This window comes from Microcaecilia unicolor, chromosome 3 (genome assembly GCF_901765095.1).
Source record: "Microcaecilia unicolor chromosome 3, aMicUni1.1, whole genome shotgun sequence".
NCBI lineage: Eukaryota > Metazoa > Chordata > Amphibia > Gymnophiona > Siphonopidae > Microcaecilia > Microcaecilia unicolor.
Genome location: NC_044033.1, coordinates 138,648,342 through 138,674,370, shown reverse-complemented (window position 1 = coordinate 138,674,370; position 26,029 = coordinate 138,648,342). Strand labels below are relative to the sequence as shown.

The 26,029-nt window shown below is 39.8% G+C and overlaps 1 protein-coding gene across 1 annotated transcript in view; it reads left to right on the top strand.

The window, feature by feature from the left end:
- Positions 1 to 19,376, top strand: part of RYR2 (ryanodine receptor 2) — a 908,577-nt gene extending 889,201 nt beyond the window's left edge. Inside the window, 5 exon segments of the mRNA XM_030194683.1 lie at positions 6,587 to 6,743; positions 11,851 to 11,915; positions 14,969 to 15,069; positions 16,469 to 16,520; positions 18,152 to 19,376. Coding sequence (XP_030050543.1) covers positions 6,587 to 6,743; positions 11,851 to 11,915; positions 14,969 to 15,069; positions 16,469 to 16,520; positions 18,152 to 18,247 — 471 coding nt within the window. The 3' untranslated portion in view covers positions 18,248 to 19,376.
- The last annotated feature ends 6,653 nt before the right edge of the window (positions 19,377 to 26,029 follow it).

The following is a 26,029-nucleotide window of genomic DNA, read 5'->3' as shown; positions in this document are numbered from 1 at the left end:
ATATTTAATCCAGCCCTGCAGCTAGTGTAAGTGCTAGCATAAAACAGGCATGTGAAAATATGCATAAAGTAGGTGCGACTTTATAAAATTACTCTTTGCATGTGAACTTTAATTTAAAAACTGGTGCGAAGTCTGTAGTGTTCTGCATGAATTGAGTCTTTAAAGTTGATATCAGACTACCCCCCCCCCTTTTTTTTTTACAAAGCCACACTAGTGTCTGCCGGTGCGGTAATGCTGACACATCCTATTCAACGTGAATGGACTTTGTCTACATTGTCGTGGCAGCTGCTAATGCTGCTTTGTAAATGGGGGAGGGGTAAGAAAATAATTTATTGTAAAGACACTCAAAACTATGAACAAGACTGCCAGTTTGAAAGATTCAAGCTGTATAAGTACAGAAGAGATCATCTTGAACACTTGCCCAGAAAATAATACTTCCATTTAACCTTTCTTCAATCATCAAGAAGATAAATCAGATGGGTATTTTCATCTTTATTCTTTGTGTTTTCTTTCAGTGCTTTATTCTATTACTTTCTTGTTACTAGAAGGTTAGGTCGTGATCCTATTGTTTACAAATTAATATCAAGTTTGTTTTTTTCAGCAGGTGGCACTGTGGCTTTCAAAATTTACTTCTACAGTCTATTTCATAAGATATTGCAGGAAGTGAAGTTGTTTTCATTGTGCTGGGCTCCTTGGCTGATGGGAGTTAAGCTGTCCTGTAAAAAGGAAATGTGCAAGATGGTCAAGGTTATGGGCTATGAATAAACAACATAATAATAGCAATGAGAGATTGCTGTCCTGGAAAGTTGGGGGGGGGGGGGGGGAGATAATGATGCTGAATCAAACATTTGTATAAAAACACAGCAACGTGAATGGAAGTGGCTAAATTAAAGGATAAAGAATGTCATTTTCATGTTCTCACCTCTTCCTCTGAAAATAAAACTCCAAACACTCTTTTATATAAGTGCATAAGTAATGTCACACTGGGAAAAGACCAAGGGTCCATCAAGCCCAGCATCCTGTCCACAACAGCGGCTAATGCAGGCCAAGGGCACCTGGCAAGTTTTCCAAACGTACAAACATTCTATACATGTTATTCCTGGAATTGTGGATTTTTCCCAAGTCCATTTAGTAGTGTTTTATGGACTTGTCCTTTAGGAAACCGTCTAACCGCTTTTTAAACTCTGCCAAGCTAACCGCCTTCACCACGTTCTCCAGCAACAAATTCCAGAGTTCAATTATGCGTTGGGTGAAGAAACATTTTCTCCGATTTGTTTTAAATTTACTACACTGTAGTTTCATCGCATGCCCCCTAGTCCTAGTGTTTTTGGAAAGCGTGAACAGGCGCTTCATATCCACCTGTTCCACTCCACTCATTATTTTATATACCTCTATCATGTCTCCCCTCAGCCATCTCTTCTCCAAGCTGAAAAGCCCTAGCCTCCTTAGTCTTTCTTCATAGGGAAGTCATCTCATCCCCGCTATCATTTTAGTTGCCCTTCGCTGCACCTTTTCCAATTCTACTATATCTTTCTTGAGATGCGGCGACCAGAATTGAACACAATTCTCAAGGTGCGGTCGTGCATGCATGTATATAAAATTCTTCCATCTGTTGTAACAAAGCACACTAGGTTGGAATTTGTGAAACAGGAATTTTTCCGTTCATAAAGGATTGAATGATGCCCATGAATGAGTGATGTCATCTGACAGCTCTGGGACAGGACCATTCTACCAGAACTAGAACAAAGTGTAAAGTTCTGAGTATGCACAGCCTTTCCCATGCCTACTGGTTTCCTCAGCTCCTTAGTTTTGTTGTGTTTCTTTTTTTTTTCCTGCTCTGCCAAATGGATGTGAAACAAAGCTTTCTTTTTTTATTATTGTTTTGGATGTTGTTTTTCATCATGTTTAACTTATTCATTTGAGGAATACGACAGAATGGACTAGATGTAGTAAATGACACCTGAATTTGGATGCCAAAAAAAAATGTGCGCAGAGCACTATTCTATAAACAGTGCTTGAGTTGGGCACTATTTATAGAATAGTTGGGAACCGCACCCAACTTTGGATGCAAGGATTTACATCAGCTGGAATGTGATATAAATCCTCATGTGTAAGTTAGGCACAGATCCCCTGAATTATATTATACTGTGTGCATTTTTAATGAATGCCCCTGACCTGCCCATGCCCCTCCCATAGTCATGCCTCCTTTTCAGCTGCATGCTAATAGATTTGCACGCACATCTTTATAGAGTAATTCATTGCAACAATTAACCAAATAATTGCAATTAATTGGTTGATAGCACCCAATTATTGCTAGTTATTGGCTTATTGCTCAATTAAATTGCATACCCAAATTTACGTACAAAATTTTGGGCACCATATTTAGAATCCAGAGGAATGTCTCCAAACTCAGGAAATGTACCTGAAATGTGGTAGAAAAATTCAGAACTTTGTCTCCCATACCAAATGTCTCTCGTGCTTCAGTCCTGACTCTGATTAAAAAAGTCAACTTTATGCTCAGATGTCACTAAGCATGCAAATAGACCAATTAAATTGCCTAAAACAGTGGTTCCCAAACCTGATCCTGGAGATACCCCAGCCAGTCAGGTTTTCAGGATATCCACAATGAATATTTATGAGACAGATTTGCATGCAGTGGAGGGAGTGCATGCAAATCTCAATAATGAGATCTCTCCCTATTTTCTTAGTTACGTTGATTAAATACTTTAAGTAATTCAGTAACTACTTGTTTATGACTTCAATTACTTTTTTTATTTCTTTATATCACAATGCAAATAAAATCCACTTTTACATCATTTATATGGTTCCCTTGCATTCCATCCATACATTCCTTTCACTCTTCACTTGTTTTCATTCACTTTGTCTTCTCTGTTTCTTCCACTACACCCTTGGAGCCTCTGCGCACGAATTCCACTTATCCATTTAATACATAAAGTTTCTTTGCAATATTTTTTCCTGTTTGTCTGTTACAGTCCTATATTTGAAATTTATCATTCTATGGCAACACTCTCCTTTTTCAAGTGCTGCTACATCTTTCAGCTTGCTGTATTTCCTTCAAAAGTATTGCAAAGTCTCTCTGAGCCTGATGTCCCTACAGTTCTTCTAGATAGCCTGATAAATTCCTCCAATCACTAATTCGTGCTGTATCGTACTTCTCCCTTGATATTTCTGTGGGGTTCAATAAAGTGTGGCATACTTCAGTTCATAACACCTTCTTGGTTTACATAGATATACTCTGATGAACAGCACCTCTGCTTGTCAAACCCTATGCAATCAATGCGTTTCACATTGCCGCATCTTCAGGGGTTTAACTACAAATAAACACACAAGAACAATAGATGTATCCTATTCTTATGTTTATTGCTCCCTTCTACCTTCAGAATATAAACAATAACAGTTCTACCTTTTTTAACTTGTCAGGCTGCTTCCTGAGGATCAACCTCCTACAGAAGCCTTGGGTCAATGGCGCCGCTGCTGAAAAACGCCAGCGCATGCGCTCTCCTTATATCTTTGTGGATATCCTGAAAACCTGATGGCTGAGGTGCCTCCAGGACCAGGTCTGGAAACCACTGGCCTTAAAAAAACATTAAGGGGGTCAATATTCAAAGCGATTTAACCAAATAGAAACAACTCTTTGCCAGTTAAATCTCTTGTTCGAGGCCATCATCTCATATTCAGCAGCACTTATCCAGTTAGTGTTGCCGAATATCACCACAGACCGCTACACTCAAAGCTGGCTATTTTCTGAGCAGTCCGGGGGTGGAGTCGGAACTTAACCACCTAAGTTTAGCAGTCAAATTGGACCACATAAAAGTCAGTCCTGTCTTTGTATGGAGTCGCTTATGTGATTAAAAGCTGAATATTGCACTTAACCACATAAGAGAGTCAGGAACCCAGATATTGCCCTGCATTGAATATCTGGAAATAATGCTAGCGGCGGATTAAAAAACACTCACCACATTCAACTGAATATCAACACCTTAGATACTGAAAAGTAGCCTCACAGTGGTAGCGGTTTCAATTCTCAAACAAGGCCATTTAGTATTTCTTTACCTGGATAATTGGCCCCTAGTTATTCCCTCATAGTCATAAGCTTTGATTCTCCTGGAGAAAACAACAGTATGCTATGCTTTCTGGAGGTCCTAATCAATTTTCTGAAGTCCACATTTTATCCAACCAATGCCATTTCCTTTATAGAAGTTGTTTTGACACCGTCTGATCCACCGTGTTTCTCCTGGATAACAGAGTCCAGATGTTCATGGTACAATCAGCACCCAAGGTAGCAGATAAAAATCAAAGCAAATAAAGATCATATGGCCCTCCCATGCCTACTATCATTTCCTCTCCCTTATAGATCATATGTGCTTGTCTCAAGCTTTCTTGATATCAGACGCAGTCTTTGTCTCCACCATCTCCACCTGGAGGCCATTCCATGAATTCATTACCCTCTCAAGGAAGAATTATTTCTGTAGGTTATTCCTGCCTTTGATAAGGTCCCTCATAGAAGACTTGTGAATAAGCTGAGAGGGCTGAACTTAGGGCCCAAAGTGGTAAAATGGATTGGAAACTAGCTGACCGAGAGGCAACAGAGGGTGGTGGTAAATGGAATCCACTCAGAAAAAAGGAAAATGAGCAGTGGAGTGTCTCAGAGGTTGATGCTGGGGCCAATTCTGCTTAATATATTTGTGATAGACATTCCTGGTAGGTTAGAAGAAAACATTTTTATTTTTGTGGATTTCATAAAGATAGCCAATAGAGTGGATACACAGGAGGGTATAGAAACCATGAGAAGGGATCTCCAAACGTTGGAAGAATAGTCAATTTCCTAACTTGGAAAGTGCTATTCCTAATAGTGCATTTCAGGTAGGAGAGTTGGCAAGCTTCAAGCATTAGTAATGTATGAGCCATATATCCAATTCCATCATCACAAAATCACACTTTTTTGCCAATGATTATTATGCCTTTCTACCTGAATGAGAAAATAGTACTTCCCGTCTTCTGCCTGAAACCTCATTCAAATTCTCAAGAAGAAACCCTTCTCGGCCGATATTTAGCTGGCAGCAGTTTGACTGCCCGCTGCTGGCGTTCAATTCTGATATTCTGTGTCGGGCCATTTCTGGTGACCAGCATTGAATATCCAGGTTTTTCAATGCTGACTAGTGCATGACCGTTTAAGTAGATGTTTAGACTTAACCAGCCATGGCTTAGCGAGCAAAGATAGGCCTTCTTTTTATGCGGTCTTATTTAGCTGCTAAGCCTGGCCGGTTAAGTTCCTATTATTATTAGTATTTAACCAGTCATGCCCCCAACATCACTGGTGTTTTTTTTCAGCAATAACCAGTGAAATGCCCCTGAAAATAACTGGTTATATGCCAAGATGAGAGTTAACCAGTCAGCGGCCGTTCTCAGCTGGTTAACTTTCTTTGAATATCGGCTGATTCATACTTAAGATTATAAATGGGCTACTACTACTACTACTACTATTTAGCATTTCTATAGCGCTACAAGGCGTACGCAGTGCTGCACAAACATAGAAGAAAGACAGTCCCTGCTCAAAGAGCTTACAATCTAATAGACAAAAAATAAAGTAAGCAAATCAAGTCAATTAATGTGTACAGGAAGGAGGAGAGGATTGATAGGAAGACTCCCTCGCCCGCACCGGTGAAGCTCCCTCCGCCGACGTAGTCGGGGAGCCTTCCTGGGAGGCTACCGCACTCGGTACCGATGTCAGAGACCTCACCCCGGACAATGGGCCAGCCGGCGCCTCGCTCGACGGTACCGGTGGCGCAAGCACCCCCGGTACCGGAGGGGTAGGGCGCAACAGCTCTCCCAGGATCTCTGGGAGAACGGCCCGGAGGCTCTCGTGCAGAGCGGCTGTGGAAAAAGACATGGAAGCCGATGCAGGAGTCGATGTCAGAACCTGTTCCGGGCATGGAGGCTGTTCCGGGCTGTCCAAAGGGGAGCGCATCGACACCTCTTGAACAGAGGGCGAGCGGTCCTTTCGGTGCCGATGCTTACTGGGTGCCGACTCCCTCGGCGACCCAGAGCTCTCGGTGTCGACACGGGAAGGGGACCGGTGACGATGCTTCTTCGATTTTTTGGAACGAAGCACGTCACCAGAGCTTCCCGGCACCGACGAGGAGGACGTAGAATCCAGCCGTCTCTTCCTCGGGGCCGAGGCCGAAGAAGGTCGGTCTGGGGGGGGCTGTACCTCAGGAGCCCTCAGGGTAGGGGGAGACCCACCCGATTGATAATCGTTTATCATTTAATAAATTTAATATACCACTATTTTTGCTGATAAGGCACCCAATCTCTCCAACCTCCCCGAGAGTTACCTAAATGTTTTGATCTTTGGAGCTGAAGAGACTGCTACATATAAGAATGGCCGTGCATGCTCAAAATTTAACACTGAGTTCTGAGCTCTAGAAGAGCAGTTCTATTCCTAGTAGTTTATAAGGCACTCACTCGTGTGCCTTATGAATCCTGCTGTCTACAGAAGAAAACTGTTACAAATGAGCAGCATTTCTATCTCTTTACAATGATTTTCCTTCCTCCTGTATTTCAGTGCTATATGTTTCATATGTATGTTGGAGTTCGTGCTGGAGGAGGAATCGGGGATGAAATCGAGGACCCTGCTGGAGATGAATATGAAATCTATCGCATCATTTTTGACATTACCTTCTTCTTCTTTGTAATAGTTATTCTTCTAGCCATCATACAAGGTATGTGAACTTTCCTAGTATTCCATTCTCATTACTGAGATCTCCACTTACGTTTTGATCAAAACTGAAAAAGTTATTTTCAAGATTGTAGCGTGCATGATTTCAGTGTAACCAGGACTGAATTTTGGTGGAGCTCAAGGTTAACATAAGTGAGCATTAGGCAATATGGATGTTGATAGCACTTCCAGTTCTTCTTTCATTGCCCTGGGCTGCTGCTGCTGCTGACGGTGGGGTGTTTCCTGACTCCAAAGTGGAAGGGCTATGACTCAACCATGGCTACACTTCTGACTGGAAGTCATTCCCTTAAATCAGTGGTTCCCAAAGCTGTCCTGGGGAGCACCAGCCAGACAAGTTTTCAGGATATTCACAAGAGTAATACATGTGATGCATTTGTATACACAGTCCCCATTGACAGCAGATTCATCTCATGCGTATTCATTGTGAATATCCTGAAAATCTGACTGGCTAGTGCTGCCTAAGAAAGATATATCTCTGTTATGAGGTATGGTGCAATAAAAACAGACCATGTTTAATTGTGGCAGCTCTGTCAATACACACAAGAAATATGCTGTAATTGTTAGAGCCCAGAGCTGTAAACCACATACTTCAGTTTCCATTCTCCTTTCTACTACTTCTCCTTAAGTAATTGCCATTAACTCCACCTATCTGTTCCCACCAGATTGTAAGTCATCCCATAGAGAGCTCCTACTCATTCAGGTGTTTTCTGCTGAATCACTTATTCTCCTAGAACTGTATTCTGAGAGTTCATGAAAACCGCTGAAACCAGGGATCCTTCTTTCTCTATCATTTCTTTAGGCTCCCATATATGGTACAAGTTATGCATGGGACATAAGCAAGTACCAGGTTCTCAGTGCTGAGCTAGGACCCCTATCAAACTGAAAAAGCAATACAAATTCAGGGGGAAATGACTCCTTAGGGATATTCATGCTTAGATAAGAGTCCTGCAAAACCTCCAGGCTCCCAGTCTGCCTCAATGTGGTCTCTATTAGAATTAAGAGGGAACACAACTACATAACCCTGCCCTGCCATGTAGTCTCCCATGAGAGCAGTATTTCGCACTGCAGCCCTGCTGACTTCAGCATCAATCCTCACTCATTCATCCAGTGCTGTTGCTGCTCTCAGGATATCCTCTTTGTGGCAGGGATTTTCCTCCAGTTGCTAGCTGTTCTTTGATTCCTCTCAGTTTCATGCTCATGCCACAGATTGTTCACCAGCAGTTTTGAATGGTCGGAGCTTCAGGCAGTGGAATGAATGCTTGTTGCATTGATCATGTCCTGACATTGTCCAACCAGGTCCTGCCCCTGGGGAATTGCAGTCATATATTCACCTTCAGCACACTGAATCAAGGTCAGTTCCCCTTTTCCCTAGGCTTGTTCTTAGTCAGGATGCCTATTGCTTCCTTTTGTCTTTTTTTCTAAACTTTATTGCACAGACAGCTCCTGAAGAGGATAGAGGTGCGCTGGAGGCTTTGGGAAATGGAGCCTGGGGGAGGGCACCTAATCCTGCCGGTTTTGTAACCTCAGGGTGCAAAGACTGCCAATCAGCCTGGTCCAGAGCCCTCCTGACTGTCTCTGATATCCACACAGGGAGTAGCCTCAAAGGACTGTTGCACCTGAGAACTTCCTACACTGTCATTTAAGACTGTGTGGTTCTGCCAACTAACATCAGCTGAGACAGAAAAATACTTGGAGAGTGCAGGTTGCACAAGTCCTCAATAGAGTGATGTCATCAAATAATTATACCCTGGCAGGAGAGCATAAACGTATACATCTGGACCAGTCTGGATGGACTGTAACTACCACTACATGTTCATATATGTTGTATTTGCTATTTACATGCACTGCTTGTATATTTGAGCCGGACAATTTATGTAAACCGCTTTGATTTTGTTGTTACCTAGAAGGGCGCTATATCAAATGTCATAAACTGTTCATTGTGAATCATTAGATTTCACAAAGGAGGTGACTGGAGTTCAGCTAGTCAGATTCCCCAAAGCACATGTTACCACCATTAATATAAGACAGAAAAATACCTGCCAATAATGTTGGCTACTTCTGGCCTAAGCTTTATTTTGAAAATAAATTGCTATTTATATTTCATAATTATGGTATTAAATTCCAATAATATAAAAGTTATTTTTTATCCTTACTAGATAATCTTTTGAGCAAGGGAAATATTGCCTGCTTAAGCGTATGATTAAAACCTCTTCATTACAGTGGAGATATTCCCAGAAGCTCAGCGGTGACCACAAAACTCATTTCCCTGCCTCTGACAGATTATATTCAGGTCCCAAGCGTGACATGCAGATTACACTGACAGCAACTTTTTAGGTTCCATTGTTATGATTAGAGCTTGACTGAAATTAAACATGTCACATCCTTCCCATCATTTATTCAACAGCTAAAAAAGAGGCCATTTGCTAACTGGAGTGATTCTCAACTAGTATATTCCTTGAAAAATCAATGAATTTGTTGACAGTTTGAATTTCTTTTCCAGGTGCTTGGTTTGGTGGGACAAACCCAGGCTTAGCCATACAGTGATAACTGTACCAATATTCTAATTTCTAATTGCATGGAAATATTTTGTTTTGGATCTATTGCACATATGGTATTTGTTTATGCTCTCTTGGTATTTGTGAGGAACGCTTTATTTTCTGATTGTAAGCTATGGGCCAGATATTCAACAAGACTTATTCAGGTAGGAGCATTTCCTATCTGCATAATTCCCACTCACCAATGCATGCCTAAATTTTCAGCGGCATTACCTGGATAATAAAAATCAAGACACATCTCCTTGGCACTATCTAGGTAGGGATGGTCAGTCCAGAGGTGGAGCCTGGATGGAGCCATATTTTATCAAGGCATTGGCAATATTCAGTGCTGGTACCTGAATTACTATATGGTTAATGGTGCCTGGTAACTTTTTACATGGATTTTCAGTGCCACTAGCTGGATAGTGGCTGGTGCTGAAAATCTGGGTATATTTTTAAATGCTGCAGCCAGCATTTAAGAGAAATATCAATCACAGAATTTAAATATCTTGGGGAGAGGGAAGGCTAGGGGTAAAGCCTTTATTTAAAATTCCCCAGGTCAGTATTTAACCTCTTCAGATTTCATTCCTTTTAAATGCAACTGCAGCTATTAAAGATATACCCAAACATTCATCACCAGCCAATATTTCTATATTATTGTTATCATTTATGTGGGATTTAGCTCACACCTTTTTCAGTAGTAGCTCAAGGTAGGGCACATTTAGGTATAGAAGGTATTTCCCTCCCCCAAAGGGCTTACAATCTAATGTTGTACCTGAGGCAGAGGCATTCAAGGGTTATGTGATTTGTCCAAGATCGCAAGGAGCAGCAGTGGGATTGGAACCTGGCTTTGGTGGTTGTAGGGGTGAACTGACTGTGATCTGGGCCCCCACCGCCCCCACTTTTGTTTCCAGCACACCATGGCCACCGAGAGGGGGAGCAAAATTCCCCGGGCCCAGGACTCCAAGGAGGGCCTGGTGCCGGGGTCTCTCGCCCTCTCCTCCCAGGCCGCTGGTGCCGCAATCCCCAGTCTCTACATGTCTACCCTCAGCTCCCTTCTCTCTGCCACCCGGTCCCCTGCATTTAAAAAAAATCTTGAAATCATCAGCACAGCGCCTTCTGTGTGAAAGCGGCAGATCACCTCGGGCGGGCCTTCCCTCACTGTGTCCCGCCCTCCTCTGATGTAACTTCCTATTTCTGCGAGGGCGGGACACAGTGAGGGAAGACCCGCCCGAGGTGATCTGCTGCTTTCACACACAAGGCGCTGCACTGCTGATTTCGAGATTTTTTTTTTTTAAATGAAGGGGGTCGGATGGCAGACAGAAGGGAGCTGAGGGAAGGTAGGTAGAGACTGGGGACTGCGGCGCCAGCAGCCTGGGAGGAGGAGAGAGAGGTGACAGCAGTAGCGATTGGGGGGGGGGAGGTGGGATGTGTACCATGGGATTGTGGTTCACATAAACAGTTGAGTCTAAGCTGGTGTAGGAGAAGGAAGTGACCTGCTGTGCAGCAGTTCACTTCCTCCTCTTCTTGCCATGTGAGCTTCGATGGAGGACTCAACAACCAGCTCACAAAATTCATAAAAATTTGCAACTGGCTCTCGCAAGCCAGTGCAAGTGGGCTCAAGCACACCATTGAGAACACCCCCTCCTGATGCTGCATCAGTTTTGCCCCTGCTGCATGTTAAAATTCTGTGTTACAACGTATGAAGCCCAGTTTAATGCATTTTAGCAGAAGGGCTCCAAATCCTTATGACACCATAATCCTAAAAGAGGTTCCAGTTATGATAAACACCCAAAGAAAGAGAAGGAAACTGTTCCTTCTCCCCCCCCCCCCCCCCCAAAAAAAAAAAGTATTTTGATAATGTTTCATCCACTGCACTCTTGTTTTTAATTCCAGTCTATATAATGGTTGTTGATGTTAGGAAAGGCAATAATTAAGCTCCATAAGCTTTTGCAAAATGAGCAGAAAACTTAAACAAGAATGAGATTGCAGCAGTAAAAAACAAAAGGAAAAAAAAAAACAACAACAACCTACAAAGAGTTATACCTGCTTTCTCTGAGGGTAATTATCCTGGGCAACAAAGTAGACATGCTTTTGAATAAACAAACATGCTCATGTTGCTCTGATCTCCATCCCCTCTCCACCCTCAGAAATGCCTCTTCAATCCACGAGTATAAATACTCACATTATTGACCAACATGGATACATTTACCTGCAAACAGTTTGGGCAATAGTGAAAGCCCTGATTTTTGTGGATAAAATGCTATTGCTCTTTTAGAATATTTGTTCTGTTTCCCTCAGCACTTGATAAGATTGCCTTTCAAAATCTGTATATGTCTTCTCTCTCACTTTCAAGAACACATTTTACCCCCCACATTCAGAAATAGTAATAGAACTTTTATAATCTGAAGTTTTCTAGCCCTTTAGAAAAACAGCCAGAGATTCACATTTGACCTCTTCACTGACAGAACCCTTCTTTGAAGACTGAACATAGAGTTTCTGTTTCATTCGTTATTGTTCTCATAAAGGTTAAGTCATATCTTCATTTTACATCAGGTTTAATTATTGATGCTTTTGGTGAGTTGAGAGACCAGCAAGAACAAGTTAAAGAAGACATGGAGGTAAGTGTAAGGCAGTGTCTGAATTCTGTTGAACAATCAGGTGACAAAATTCCTTTGTGACTACTGAAAAAATTCATTTCTGCTCCTTATTGGCAAATGATCTGCCAAGCTATAATGGCTGAAGAGGGTAATTAGAAATATAAATGGTCAGAAAAGTGAGAATTAGAGATATACACAGGGCAAAGAGTTTTAGTTCATTTGCAACTCATTTTGGCTTCCCTCCCCCCCCCCCCCCCCCCCCAAGTTTCACTTTTCCAGTTTGTTTCACTCATGTATTTTAATAAAATATTTTAATGTGTGTCAGAACTTTTTAACATATACTAATTAACATAGAGGGGCATTTTCAAAAGAACGTACAAGTCAAAATAATGACATCGAAGTCAGAACGTCCCAAACAGACATCCATCTCGCATCTATTTTCAAGCAAGAAATGCATCAAGATTTCCTGTTTGAAAATACATGAGATGGATGTCCATACACTGGAAACATCCAGCATGAACATCCATTTCACAAACTGGAATGTCCAAATTATGATCGGGGGAAAACAAGGGATATGGACATCTGTATATGGATACACAGATATCCATGCAGAGCAGAAGGGCAGCCTAGCAGTTAGTGCAGTGAACTGTAAATGAAGGGACTCGGGTCAAATCCCAATTTAACTCTTTTATTTTGTAATTGTGAGCCCTCGAGTAACAGCAACATACCTACTGTACCTAAATGTACACCACTTCTATAGCCTTTAGGCTTGAAGGTGGCCTATATATTTAGGTACATCAGATATTTTCTGTTTCTGAAGGGCTCACAGTTACAAAAAAAGAGCTGAAATGGGCTTTGAACCTTGGGTTTACAATCCCCTGCACTAACTACTAGGCTACTTCTCAGAATTGCTTACTGCTTTGTTAAGAATGCATATAATACCTGAAGCTGTCATAGAGCCAGGCATCCCCTTTTGGTTTCACTTTCAGGGGTGAGGAAGGGGGTCAGTAACCACTGGGGGATTAAGGAGGTGTCATGCCTTAATTCCTCCAGTGGACAGATGCTGAATCAGGGGACCATTTTATACGCGAGACGTGCCTGAAACAGTTCTAAATAAGGATGTCCTTTTTTCAGACATGGATGTTTCTTCCCCTTTGGCAATTGCTCTTGGATGTCAGATTTCAGGCCCTCCCTAATTCCACCAAAACACACCCACAACATGCCCCCTTGCTATTTGGATATACTCTATTGTTGGACATCCCTTTTTTGCCTTTGCAAAATCAATACTTGGACATTTCAAGCACATGAACGTCCATTTTTGCCTTTTTAGACATCCATATGCTTTGAAAATAGTTCCATAATGTGTGTTATTTCATAGGTTAGTACATGTAAAACCAATCTAGCACATACCAGAGTTTTTAAGGTACATGAATTAGCTAACTGTGCACTAACAAATGCACGCCCCTAATGAGTATGTACGTTAAGGAAGGACAACAATAAATGCTCACTAATTGTGTTTGTTTGAAATAATACTGTCTGCACAATTTATTACCCAGATTGTTTTTTTTTTTTTAAGTAAAAACTGAGAGGGTTGATTTGAATGCTTATTTTTGCTGACCCTCTGAAGAAAGAAAATCTGGTCTAGAGCAAACAAAAAGCCCTTCCCTGTTGAAAATACCCATCAGTGATATAGTACAAAGTAAATTCAGCAAAATGATGCTTATAAAACATGGCAGTGAGTTTCTGCTGGATAAGTATGACTACACTGGAGCTTAGAGTAACCATGGACTCCAGTGACTAACTCTAAATTCAAGTGCACAATAATATACCAAAAAAGGAATAGCTTTTTAAGATGCTAATTTTCTAAGGAGGCGCCTACTTTAAGCTTGAAAGTAAGCATCTACTTGGGTGCTATTTTAGGTGCCTACTTTACGTTATAAAATACTAACATATTTAGTATAATCTGAGCCTACATTACAGGCATGGATATTTACACAACTCTAGAGGTGGTATAAATTCCTCTGCCTATGTTTCTAAAGAATGCGTGCAAATTATAAGATTTTATACTCTACACAAATAATTGTGTGCTCTGATCAAACTCTGCCTCTGTGCATGGCCACCAGCCAAGTACATGCCATTGATTCTATGTTGATAGGTATAAAATCACACATAGAGAAAACAAGCCAATTTATGCAGGTATATTACCACATATGCACATAAATAACTAAAATACTGGCCAACATTTTCAAAATTGATTATAATTAGATATATATTTCAATTTTTTGTAGCTTGAAAACTGAAAGTAGTAGAAAATGTCTTTTTATATCTAATCTCTTTGATGCACTTGGATAATGAAGGGTTAAAAATTGTTTAAAGTAGCTGTTAATTTTTGCATGATGCATGACATCATCCCTCAGATCCTATCTAGCACACCTAGAGATCTGTGCCAAAATCCAAGCGTATTCTATAACAACTTGCATATCTTAATTGGCTTAACAAGCTAATCAGCATTGATAACAGCTCTTAACAAGCAATAATGAGCACTAACTGGCATTAATTAGAATTCACACGCACAATTGCTAAGCGCATTCTGTAATGCAGTGCACCTAACTTCTAATGCATGGTTATGGTCGGGGAAATGGGTGTTTCATGGGCATTCTGAAATTTACGCACATAGTTATCAGATATGGCCCAGTGTGCCTAAATCTATGCGCAGGGATTTACGCCACATTTTCATTGGTGTAAATGGATACACACAGTTGGATACACACAGTTTTAGGCACTAGGATGACAACTAAGCATATTCTATATACTGTACCTAACTCTAGGCACCACTTATAGAATATGTTTAGTCTGCACTGATTTCTGCACTGATTTTTTTTAGGCGCCATATATAGAATCCCCCCCCCCCCCCCCATATGGGGAATAATGCACATGTAAATGTTTGTACCTAGTTTATAGAAAAGTCCTTGTATTATGGTAAACCTTAAAAAACAAATAAAGATGGAATATTTTAATTGTAGGATGTTTCAAGCTTGTAAATATTGTTGTTTCATTTCCCTTTTTTCTTTTAGACTAAGTGTTTCATCTGTGGAATAGGGAACGATTACTTTGATACAGTGCCCCATGGCTTTGAAACACACACGTTACAAGAACACAACTTAGCCAATTATCTGTAAGTATATCACCTATGAAGCATTCCATTGTCGGTGACATCAGCCAGTCTCGATCACACGGTTACAAAAGAGTAAGCACTGTCATCTTTGACAAGCATAAAGGAGGAATGCAAAGTACATTCTGTCTTTGACCACATGTATTTTGTAGCTAATTTTCAGAGAAGCCGCCCAGGAAGGTTCTTTTTCAAAAGTAACTAAAATAGAATGCATGTGTACAAAGGGTTCCCATGCAATGGACAGGTGGCACATTTTGGAAATGCAATGTATATTTGATGATCTCCTCCCCCAATTTGTTAAAAGTATGAATGCTATGTAATAAACTGTGCTGAGCCTAATGCAGAGATTTACTTCAGATTTTTTTGTACACTACAGTTTCTTCTGATGTAGCTATGATAGTAATGCTCTAACCTAGAAGTATTGCTTCAGTAATGCTAGCACAATTAGCAAATTAATAACAAACTGTGTCAATGGTTAACACAGTTTTTTACCTCCCTGATAATGCTGAAACTATACCACTAACACAGATCACTCTTCAAATGTAACCACCTTATCTTATTTGTATGCCACATTGAAATAATGTCAGTTGGAAAATGTGGGATATAAATGTAATAAATAAAGTAGATGTCTACTTTTCTCTATAGACTACTAGCTTAACAGGTCAAATTACAACTATATGTTAGGCGTCAGCACTTATACCAGCCAAAGAGATGGTGTGAACACTTGCACCTAGATTGGTAAAGAACATGCGTACATTACTGTATTTTATAATGCACAGGTGTAAATGTGTGTCCTACCTATGCTTTGCCTAAACTCCATTCACATTAGCACTCATCTGCAAAGTACATAGCATCAAACATTAGCCCATACCTATACAATAGTGTGTAGTCAGAAAATGTTTATGTATGCGCAAATGTGCCCATGTACACACATTCTTGCCACCTAAATCTTCAAGAATTATCTCCTAAGTGTTACATGGTATAGAATATATTTGAATCTGCCAGCATTATTCCCTCTAAGCTGAACGGGTGTCCTCCAACTGTATTTCTGCCAGTGGGAGGTGGTGCTTCAATATTGTGTTTTCAATCACCAGGGAAAGATAGGTTTCCTGGAATCCTGCAGAGCTTTCCTGTCCTTCACTATTGAAATTGTGATAGTGAAATAGCACCCCACCCCACTAACAGAACTGTAGGTAGAGGACTTCCACTCAGCTTAGAGGGAACAGTGTCTGCCAGTTAGGATCACTACTAGGAACTGTACAATATTTCTGACTTAGATAGATTTGCTACATTATACTGGTTGACAATTTACTGATGAATACTTCCTTGAATGGCATATTAACCTACCAGAATCAAATGGTATTTCGTTGTGGCTATTTATAATATGTGTCTCTGTCGCCAGGTTTTTTGTGATGTACCTCATTAATAAAGATGAAACTGAGCACACAGGACAAGTAAGTATTACAAGCATTCCTCTACAAAGTATGAAAACATGTTCTGTGTACATGTGGATGATCCCTTATACAAATAGTATATGGTAGCACATTATTTCCTTATACAATATCTCAAGCTAGTATGCTCAGTATGTTTATTCTCCCTTTCCACCTGTTCACTTCCCCTAGTGACTCTAGGGAGGGCTTCTCAACTGCTTAGTAATTTCCATTATAATGGAGGATTACACTTGCATTCTTCTTGTTTCTCATATCAGGCATAAAAATAGTAGAACCTGCTATCACTGGAGATTAAAACTCAAGATAATTATGAAATACTTCAAAAATTGTTAACAACTTTTTTATTTTGTAAGTTTTTTTCATCATGATGAGATGTCATCGTTGAGTTGCTGTCTCTTGGATAAGGTTCTTCTCCTTTTTTTAGTTCTATATATTTTATTGTCTTATTATTTGTAAGCCACATTGAACCTGATGGCTAATGTGGGATAGAATTGTCAATGTAATGTAATGCCCTTGGTGCAGATGACCATGTCTTCTCACAGGTCTTCATGGTTTGCGTACAGATGGTCTCAGCTGTATAAAGGATCTCACTATAAACTGATTTTAGAAAGACACATAAGCACTAATTTGTCTTCGTAAAATAACGCCTAAGTAAGTGCCTACTTGCCCTCTAAACCAGGTGGCCTGTTATAAAACTACCTTCATGATTTCCTTTGAAAATTGGGTATATATGCTCTGTGCACATTGTCTGTTTCATTTGTAGTTTATTTCATTTGATTATTTAAAAACAAAGAAATGATCAACCAACAAAATAAAAAGAAACAAAAAATATAGATAAAATTAAAAAATAAGTGTCGTCTGACCCCATCTCAAAAACAAATTCTTCATTTAATATTTGAACTTCATCTCTCATTTTAGAGAGCTGACCTTCCATGGAGGTTTTTCTTCTATCATTTCCTATTTTTTTTATTTTGATACATTTATTTCCTTCTAGATTGTATGTTTTTGGAGTTTATCATTTATATGTGCTTGAGACATTTTTGGTTTATTTGCATTAATAATATTTTTTAAACAACCAAACAAAAACCATACGAGGCTCTCACCTGGTTCCCCAAACCTCCCCATTTCTCTTTCCCATATTTGCTGTCCATGCAGAACAGGTGTAATCTCCAGTTGTTCTTGTCCTGCTTGATGCAGTACTAGATAATAGATAATTGTACTTGCAGCACTGAGAACAGCATCATTCTGAAACTTTGCTGTATAAAAAAATGAGACCAGCCTCGGTTTAGTTGATGTCACTGTTGTATGACAAAATTTGATAATAGCACTGGCCTCAAGTCAGGGTCATTGTCTATTCCTACACTGATGAGACAGGAGAAACAGGGGATTACACCTGCCTCATGAAAATAGCATACATGGAGTATGAAGCTGGGAAGAGGCTTGAGGGATCAAAAGATGACACAGGAGGATTTCTTTGAAGTGAAGGAGGGATTATTTCAGAACAAAAAATAGAATTTCATTAGTTTTTCTTTTCTTTCTTTCTAATGAAAGCACTTACCCTAGATACCTAAGAGAGAGAAAGAGAAAGAAAGATAAATTCTGACTCATTGACCACGCCTCTTATTGTCTTCTAGGAATCCTACGTGTGGAAAATGTATCAAGAACGTTGTTGGGAGTTCTTCCCAGCTGGTGATTGTTTTCGAAAGCAGTATGAAGATCAGCTTAACTAAACACTTGGAAACGTAGCATGCACGCTCACATACACATACGTTTCTTGGGAACATCTTGCAGGATTCTGGAATCCACCAATGTTACACATTTTCTGGGTTAAGAAGCATGTGTTCCTGTGATAATCTCCCTGCTTTTAATTTGCTCATAGATTCACTGCAAAACAAAGCAAAACAAAAACTTTCCAATAGAACTATTTTAAAAAATCACAGATTTACTGGAGAAACAGATCACAGAAAAACTGGAAAAGAAATATGCCTGACACAAATGCACCGTCATACCTGAGACTGCCGCAAGATTCCTTTCATCTAGGGACAACTATGAGCGGGGAAACATGCATTCAGTCTATTTATTTCATCACATAGGAAGGAATTCTTAAATTATTTTGAATAGCACCAAGATTTGACAGGGGAAATTGTGCCTTACTATATGGGTTGAGCTATGCAGAAGATGAGTGTATGACATCCTTTCTTTTCCTTACCTCTTCCCTTAAGTTATTTTAGGTTGTTTTGTTTTGGGTGGGTGAGGGTGGTTGATTGGGCATTATTTTTAAAGAAGACTGTGGCTTGTCTCAGGATAAGAGTAGACTCTCCATCAAACTAAATCCATGTATCTCTGCCACTAAAATTCTAGTTCTTTTTTTTTTTTTGTTCCTGGTAATGCTCAGATACAGCACTGCAACTTCACAAGTCTTTGTATGGAAACAACAAGACTGCAAAAATCTTTAAGAAACATTTCACTGCATGTTTATTATGCAAGTTTAAACAAAATACAAAGAAGAAAACTACTGATGCAAGTTGATCAACGTGACAAAAGCATTCACGGTTACTCTATCCATAGTAATAAAGTGTTGTGAGCTTTATTGTACATTTGGATCCAGCCTCAGCCAACAATACGTATGTTATGAACTTGACCATAGGGCATCTTTGTTCATTTTGACACCTGTGATAAATAGTGGAGTTGAAGACTTCTTATTAGACCATGTTTTCAATCAAAGCTGAAGCAATATCCATTCAGGGATTTCATCAGTTGCCATCGTCTGTCATCAATGATGTGTACAACATCTGTGCATCTCCGTTCCTTTTGGATTGTTATGCCAATCTTCTTTATGAATAAAATGAACAATTCAGAATAGAAGCAATATTTATTTTGCCAATAATGACTATTTTTTATGGCTCTGCTGTTGTAGCTATGTTGGTTGAGCATGCTTAAATTGCTTTATTAAAATCTGGATAAATCTGTGTGATTATGCTGTGGGAGAAAGAGTCCAATATAGTAGGAATGTGGTTTAATTAGTGTGCATTCAGTTTGCTAGTATGCCTTAAGAATTTAGCTTGGGCTAAGTCAATTTAAACAAAGCCCACAAGAGTAGGGTTGGCCCACGGGTATACACAAAAGAAAGAGGCTAATCGTAACTGAAAAAAAATAATTTAATAAAACACAAATAACATCAATTCACAAGAGGTAAATACATGTGAATATAAGGGACCCGATACAGATACGTGTTTCGGCACGATTGCCTGCTTCAGGGATCAATATATCTGTATTCTTTTGTGTGGGATCTAATAACCAATGAACACCTCTGTATTGACAGCAGTGAACAACAAGGAGACAGACTCTACTGCCTCTTTTTTTTGGATACCCATGGACCAGCCCTATTCTTGTGGACTTTGCTGGACTTTTCACGTAGAGTATTTTGCTCCTCTTAGTTTAGTAAGTCAATTTAATGTATGTTAATCTATGAATTAGCACACATTCCCCCAGATTCTATAAATGATGCCCAAAGTTAGGCATGCAAATGGCTGCTTGGCTATAGTATAGGGTCAGTTATGTGGGTAACTTAGGAGCCCCTATACTAAAGCTTAGCATACACTGATGGAATTAGCACATACTAAATGCTAAGAAACCCATAGGTATAAAATTGGCTTCTTAGTATTTAGTATGCACTAATTCTGTTAGGGTATGCTAAGCTTTAGCAAGAGGACCCCTTAATTTGTTAATTGGTACTTAATTGGTGATATGTATCAATAACTGGCAATTTATAACATAGACATTCCTATGCTGCCACAAAGATGACCATGTCCCTTTGTCATATGCCCTTGGGCCGAATGTCTGTGAAGGCCCTTCCTTACAAGTCCTTAGCCTACTGTCAGCACAGAATCTCAGTTCTCCAAATAGTACACTCCTCCTCATTGGTGCATTTCTGATGGGTCACCAAAAGCCCCAACTCAATGCTGGTTTCTTTCCCTCTGTAGTATGTAGCATCATTCCAGCAAAGGTTAAATAAAAATTCCATAGGTATCAACAAAAAATGTTTAGAAAAGTGTCTGTTAACTCAAATGTATCCAAAACAAATGTCCTTTAGTTTGGGTCAGGTCTTGACTCGGAGTGTCCACCTGTCACCACCCAAGTAGCCTGAATTACTTCTACTACCATCTGTTGACTGGAAAATACTGTCACTTATACTGGTTCCAGATTTTCTCAGAATGAATATCCTGTGCGGAAAATGAAAACCCACAGAGAATCCACGTGCGTGGAGAACTCAAGCAATCCCACGGAGAAACACAACAAAGAAAGAGGAGTGGGAGTGAGAACCTGACTGTCCAGAGACAGGACCACTAAAGTTGTTCAGTATAGTGAAGTTTATTGGAAAAACAAACTGACTCGACACAACGTTGTGTTTTGGTCAGAAGGCCTACATCAGGAGTCTGAATTAAAAACAATATGTAAAAATAAAATTCAGACAAAAACAAAAAGAAACTCATGAAATAGTAAAATGCAAACCAAAAAATAATACATATAGGTTTGAACTATAATAAAAGGTATGATTGTATACATTTATATTTATAACATACATGCAACACAAAATCATGACACAAATGTAACACAAGATTATCCATATTTCATTGGACAACCATGAATCAAATACGGTAAAATTTGAACAAACTTGCTAAAATATGATAAAACATGGATATGTCACTGAAATATTGATTATACATGAGCAATCATATCAAAAGAAATGAATGAATATAAAGGAATATGTAAAGATGTAATAACAATGAATCTTGATGGTGTGAAAGGATGAATAAATGGTTGTGGTGTAAGTACATATGTATGTGTGTATATGTGCTTGGTCAAGAGAACTAAAGACTAATGATAATGTGCTGAAAAATATATGAAAAGATAAACATAAAAAAAAATTATATATAGAATCTGACCTTAATGGAACGGGGTATCAAGGTGGAAAAAAATCAAAAAAGAGTGTTTTTGTTACAGCAAAGTAAAATTAAAAAAAGGACTAACCTGTATACTTTATACTTTAACAAAAAATGAGAGTTCAGAAGTAGCAATGATGGATTATGCTGGTCTAGAGAAATAAGAACACAAACGCTAAAAGAATCATAATAGGCTGGTGTGTGTATATAAATTTAAGAATAGTGAAATATGAAATTTAAGAACACAGTGGGGGAAATAAAAGTAGACCAATGAATAATTAAATTATAAATTAGTGGGAAAAAAGTGAATAGAGAATGTAGAAGGAACGCCAAATGATGTGGAGGGGCATAATCGAACACGAACGCCTATCTCCATGGGCTTCTATGTCCAAAAACGGGTATATGAAGAGGCGGGACAGACCGTATTTTCAAAAAAATGGACGTTTTTCAGCTGGGCGTTTGTTTTTTTTAGCGATAATGGAAACGAAAAACACCCAGCTCAAAAACGTCCTAATCCGAGCCATTTGGTCGTGGGAGGGGCCACGATTCATAGTAAACTCGGCACCCTGACATGCCAGGACACCAAATGGGCACCCTAGAGGTCAGTGCGGTGGACTTCAGACAACGCTCCCACATGCATAGCTCCCTTACCACGGGTGCTGAGCACCCAACCCCCTCCCCCAAAACCCACTACCCACAAATGTACAACACTACCATAGCTCTTAGGGGTGAAAAGGGCACCTACATGTGGGTACAGTGGGTTTTGGAGGCCTCCCATTTACCAGCACAAGTGTTACAGGTAGGGGGGATGGGCCTGGGTCCACCTGACTGAAGTGCACTGCGGTACCCACTAAAAGTGCTCCAGGGACCTGCATACACGCAGGCCTCTAGGACTTGTTGCTGCTATATAACATTGGCACACCAGTTGACACCTGAAGACTAATCTCTCTGAAAACATCCTTTATTGGAATAAGCATGCTTACTCACAGTTAATTGCAGATCAGAGGTTGTGCCCCACTGGCAACGAGTCTCCCGGTACTGAGATTAGCAGTAGGTCAGAGCTGGCAGAATGGCGTACAATGCCCTCTTTCAGCCACATTCAAGGTAAGAACTAAGTTCTGTAACATGGCTAACACGTGAAAGGGATCTAAAACTGGCTTACAAAAATGGCCACTACCTCATGGACTACCGGAAACAAAACAGGGCACACTCTGACCCAGTAAGCAGGGGGAAAAGCACCATGGGAGTAGAGCCTACCAACTACCAACATCGTGAGTATTTGCCACAAGCTAGTGGAATCACGGAGCCCAATACCCTACACCCACCACAATGCATTGCTGATGTGACTCTGCAGTGCACGTAACAGGAAAGGTGCCACACTCACCTGAGAGCCACATCAGAACCAGGGAAAGGCTGTCACAGGATAGAACACATTCTGCTGTCATGGAGGTGGGTACGGCATTTGAGGCTGGCATACTGGCTGGAAAAAAAGTTTTTAAAGTGGGGGTTTTTGGTGGGAGGGGGATAGTGACCACTGGGAGAGTCCGGGGAGGTCATCCCCGATTCCCTCCAGTGGTCATCTGGTCAGTTGGGGCACTTTTTTGGGACTTGTTCGTGAAAAAAAAAAGGTCCACAAAAAGTGACCCAAAATCACGGTAAAAACGCCTTTTTTTCGAATCAGCTAAAGACGCTCATCTCTCCTCGGCCGATAACCATGCCCCAGTTCCACCTTCACCTTCACCACGCCTCCGACACGCCCCCGTCAACTTTACCCATTTCCACGACAGATTGCAGTTGGAAACGCCCAAAATCGGCTTTTGATTATACCGATTTGGGTGCCCAAGGGAGAAAGACGCCCATCTCCCGATTTGGGTCGCAATATAGGCGTTTTTCTCTTTCGATTATAAGCAGGATAGTATAACATATAGGCGGGAAAAAAGTGAACAGTATGACAAATAATGCAGAAAAAACCGCCAATTGATATGAAATAATAAATAGATATATGTATCCTGAATTCTATATATAGAGAAACATTAAAACAAGCACAACAGATCCGATTGGACCCGTGAGCCAATCCTAAGGTGGCGATATGACGCTAGTCGGTAGTGATACTGTGAGCAGGCTACGGGACCTTTCTGCAAAAGCAAAGTGCTAGGAAAATAAGATTATGGAAAACACATGCAGTTTGGTAATGATGTGAATAATTTTTTCTACAAAAACGGAATGGATAGGACTGTATTAATTTGTGTCATTAAATGAATCTTCCCTTCAAAAAGACCGTTTATGGGAATTCTTGCTGGATCACAAATGAGACAGTCTGATCGGTAATATTGAAAAACAGCTGATGAATAGTGAACGCTTTTATAAGAAAAAAGTGTGGGAAAAACAGGTGAGGTGACGTAAGGATGACGTGTACTACAATCATGAGATCGTAATTTTTTAAAAATAAAATATGTATATCATAAAAACAATAGAGCGTGGCGGGACAAGTATATAAACAAAAATATGGTTAGAGAATAAAAATTTGATTAGAAAAAAAAAATGTTTTAGTATTCCATGATGTCCAATAAATTAGCATACGTGATGTAGCTGAGAAGAATGGTGATTGTGGGTATAAAGAAACTCCAGGAAAGACTATGAGATAACTAATATGATGTGAGGTGGAATTAAATGTGAGGAAGAGTGCAGAACATATGAAAAAGCTATGTGCCTGGAGATATGTAAATGATTATGAACAAACAACGTGGATTGTGTAAAAAGATATTTTATGAATAAAATGAATAAAATGAATAAAAAATATATCTTCCAAAAGATAAAAATCTTATGTTATAATGAATGCGGTCAAAAAAATAATTTGTAAACTGGTTATAAAATAATGTAAACAGTATATTGTGAAGGCTGGCAAAGAAATAATTTAAAAAAATAATAATAAAAATAGAATAAAATGATCTATGTTATAATTTCAGATATATAGAGAGAGATTACTGCATGAAGAGTAATTGTTGTATAATGGAGGAGTGTAAAAATATATGTGTTAAGGACAAGTAGCTATTAATTGTGCATGAAACATTTAATTGGTGACTAGTGTGTAATTATCATATAGTCGGAGTGGTCAGATGTGTTACCTGTAAAAAATCTTTCTTTATGAGGAAGCCCATTTTGGAGGCGATATCAACTAATTCTGTGATATCCTTCTGTATGTCTTCCGTGGGGTCCTTGTCCAAGGGAATGTAAAATTCACGGTCATCTAATTGTCTCTTTATTTAATTAATGTAATCAGTTCAATTCATGACAACAATGCCTCTGCCTTTGTCTGCAGGTTTGATGATGACATCACGATTGTTAGCCAAATCCTTGACAGCAGTACGTTCCGAGGTGCTTATGTTGTAATATCGAGGCTTCTTATTTTTCTCTAGTTTCTTGATATCTTTTTCAACACACGAATGGAATGCTGTAATCAGTGGATGTGCCTGACCCGGAGGAACCCACTTTGAAGGTTTCCTGACAATAGATACATCTTGGTATGGAGTGTCTGATGTGGAAAAGGTGTGAATAATCTGTAGCTTCCGATGGAATTTGAAGAGGTCAACTTGAGTGTGAAAGGCATTGTATCCTGTCGTGGGAACAAAAGACAAACCCTTCTTGAGGATATCTAATTCTGTTGAATTTAAGTTATGTTTGGATAAATTGAAAATAGGTGTTGGGTCTTCTAATACTGGTTGTAAGCTTGGCCTCTGTTGTAAAATTTCTGTACTGGTCTCGATATTCCCCTTCCTCTGCCTCTTCCTCTCCCCCTCAAGAATGATCTGTTGTGGGGAAATGGCTGTCGTCGTTGGGGTATGTCTTTGGTTTCCTTCCTCCAAAGTTCCTCTAAAAAAATATCTGTGTGATGAACTGGTTGTGTACCCGGGGAGGTGTGCCATTCCATCGAACGTCTTGAAGTGCCCGGAAAGTTAGGGCATGTGAACAGACTTCCTAAGGAGATGTGTAAAGGTCTTCTGAATCACTTCTAATGTGCTTGCATCTGTGTTCAGTGGGGGGATGTTCATTGACTTCTTTAAAGGGAATCTGTCTAGTGTTGGTATTGAAATGTGAATGATATGTTTTTTGCGGTTATTGGTGAAGTATGGTCTTGCTTTGGAGAATGGAGAAATAGGTCTCTTGCAATAGTCAGCCTCGTCTCTCTTAAGTTTAGCATTTTTTATATCCTTGGTGTCCCTTTTGAATTTAGCTATTTTAATATCAATGTCTTTAAGTACAGTGTCATAATGAGGGTCTTGGTTATGCAGAGGTGTAAGTTTTGAATCTAACGTTTCTTGTAATGATTTGCTTTTTGATTGGGATAGCACACCATTTATCTAAGGATAGCACACTTGTTAAGGATAGCACACCATTTATCTAAGAATATCTGATTGTCCAGGAACATAGTGGGTGCCTTGGAGAATCTAAGGCCCCTAGGAATGTGCTTGGATTTGCAATAATTGAGCATATTGAAGAAATGCAAATCATTCCTGGTGATATTCTTTGTTGCATGAGGGATATCTTAGGTGGTGGATGGTGTTCTTCTTC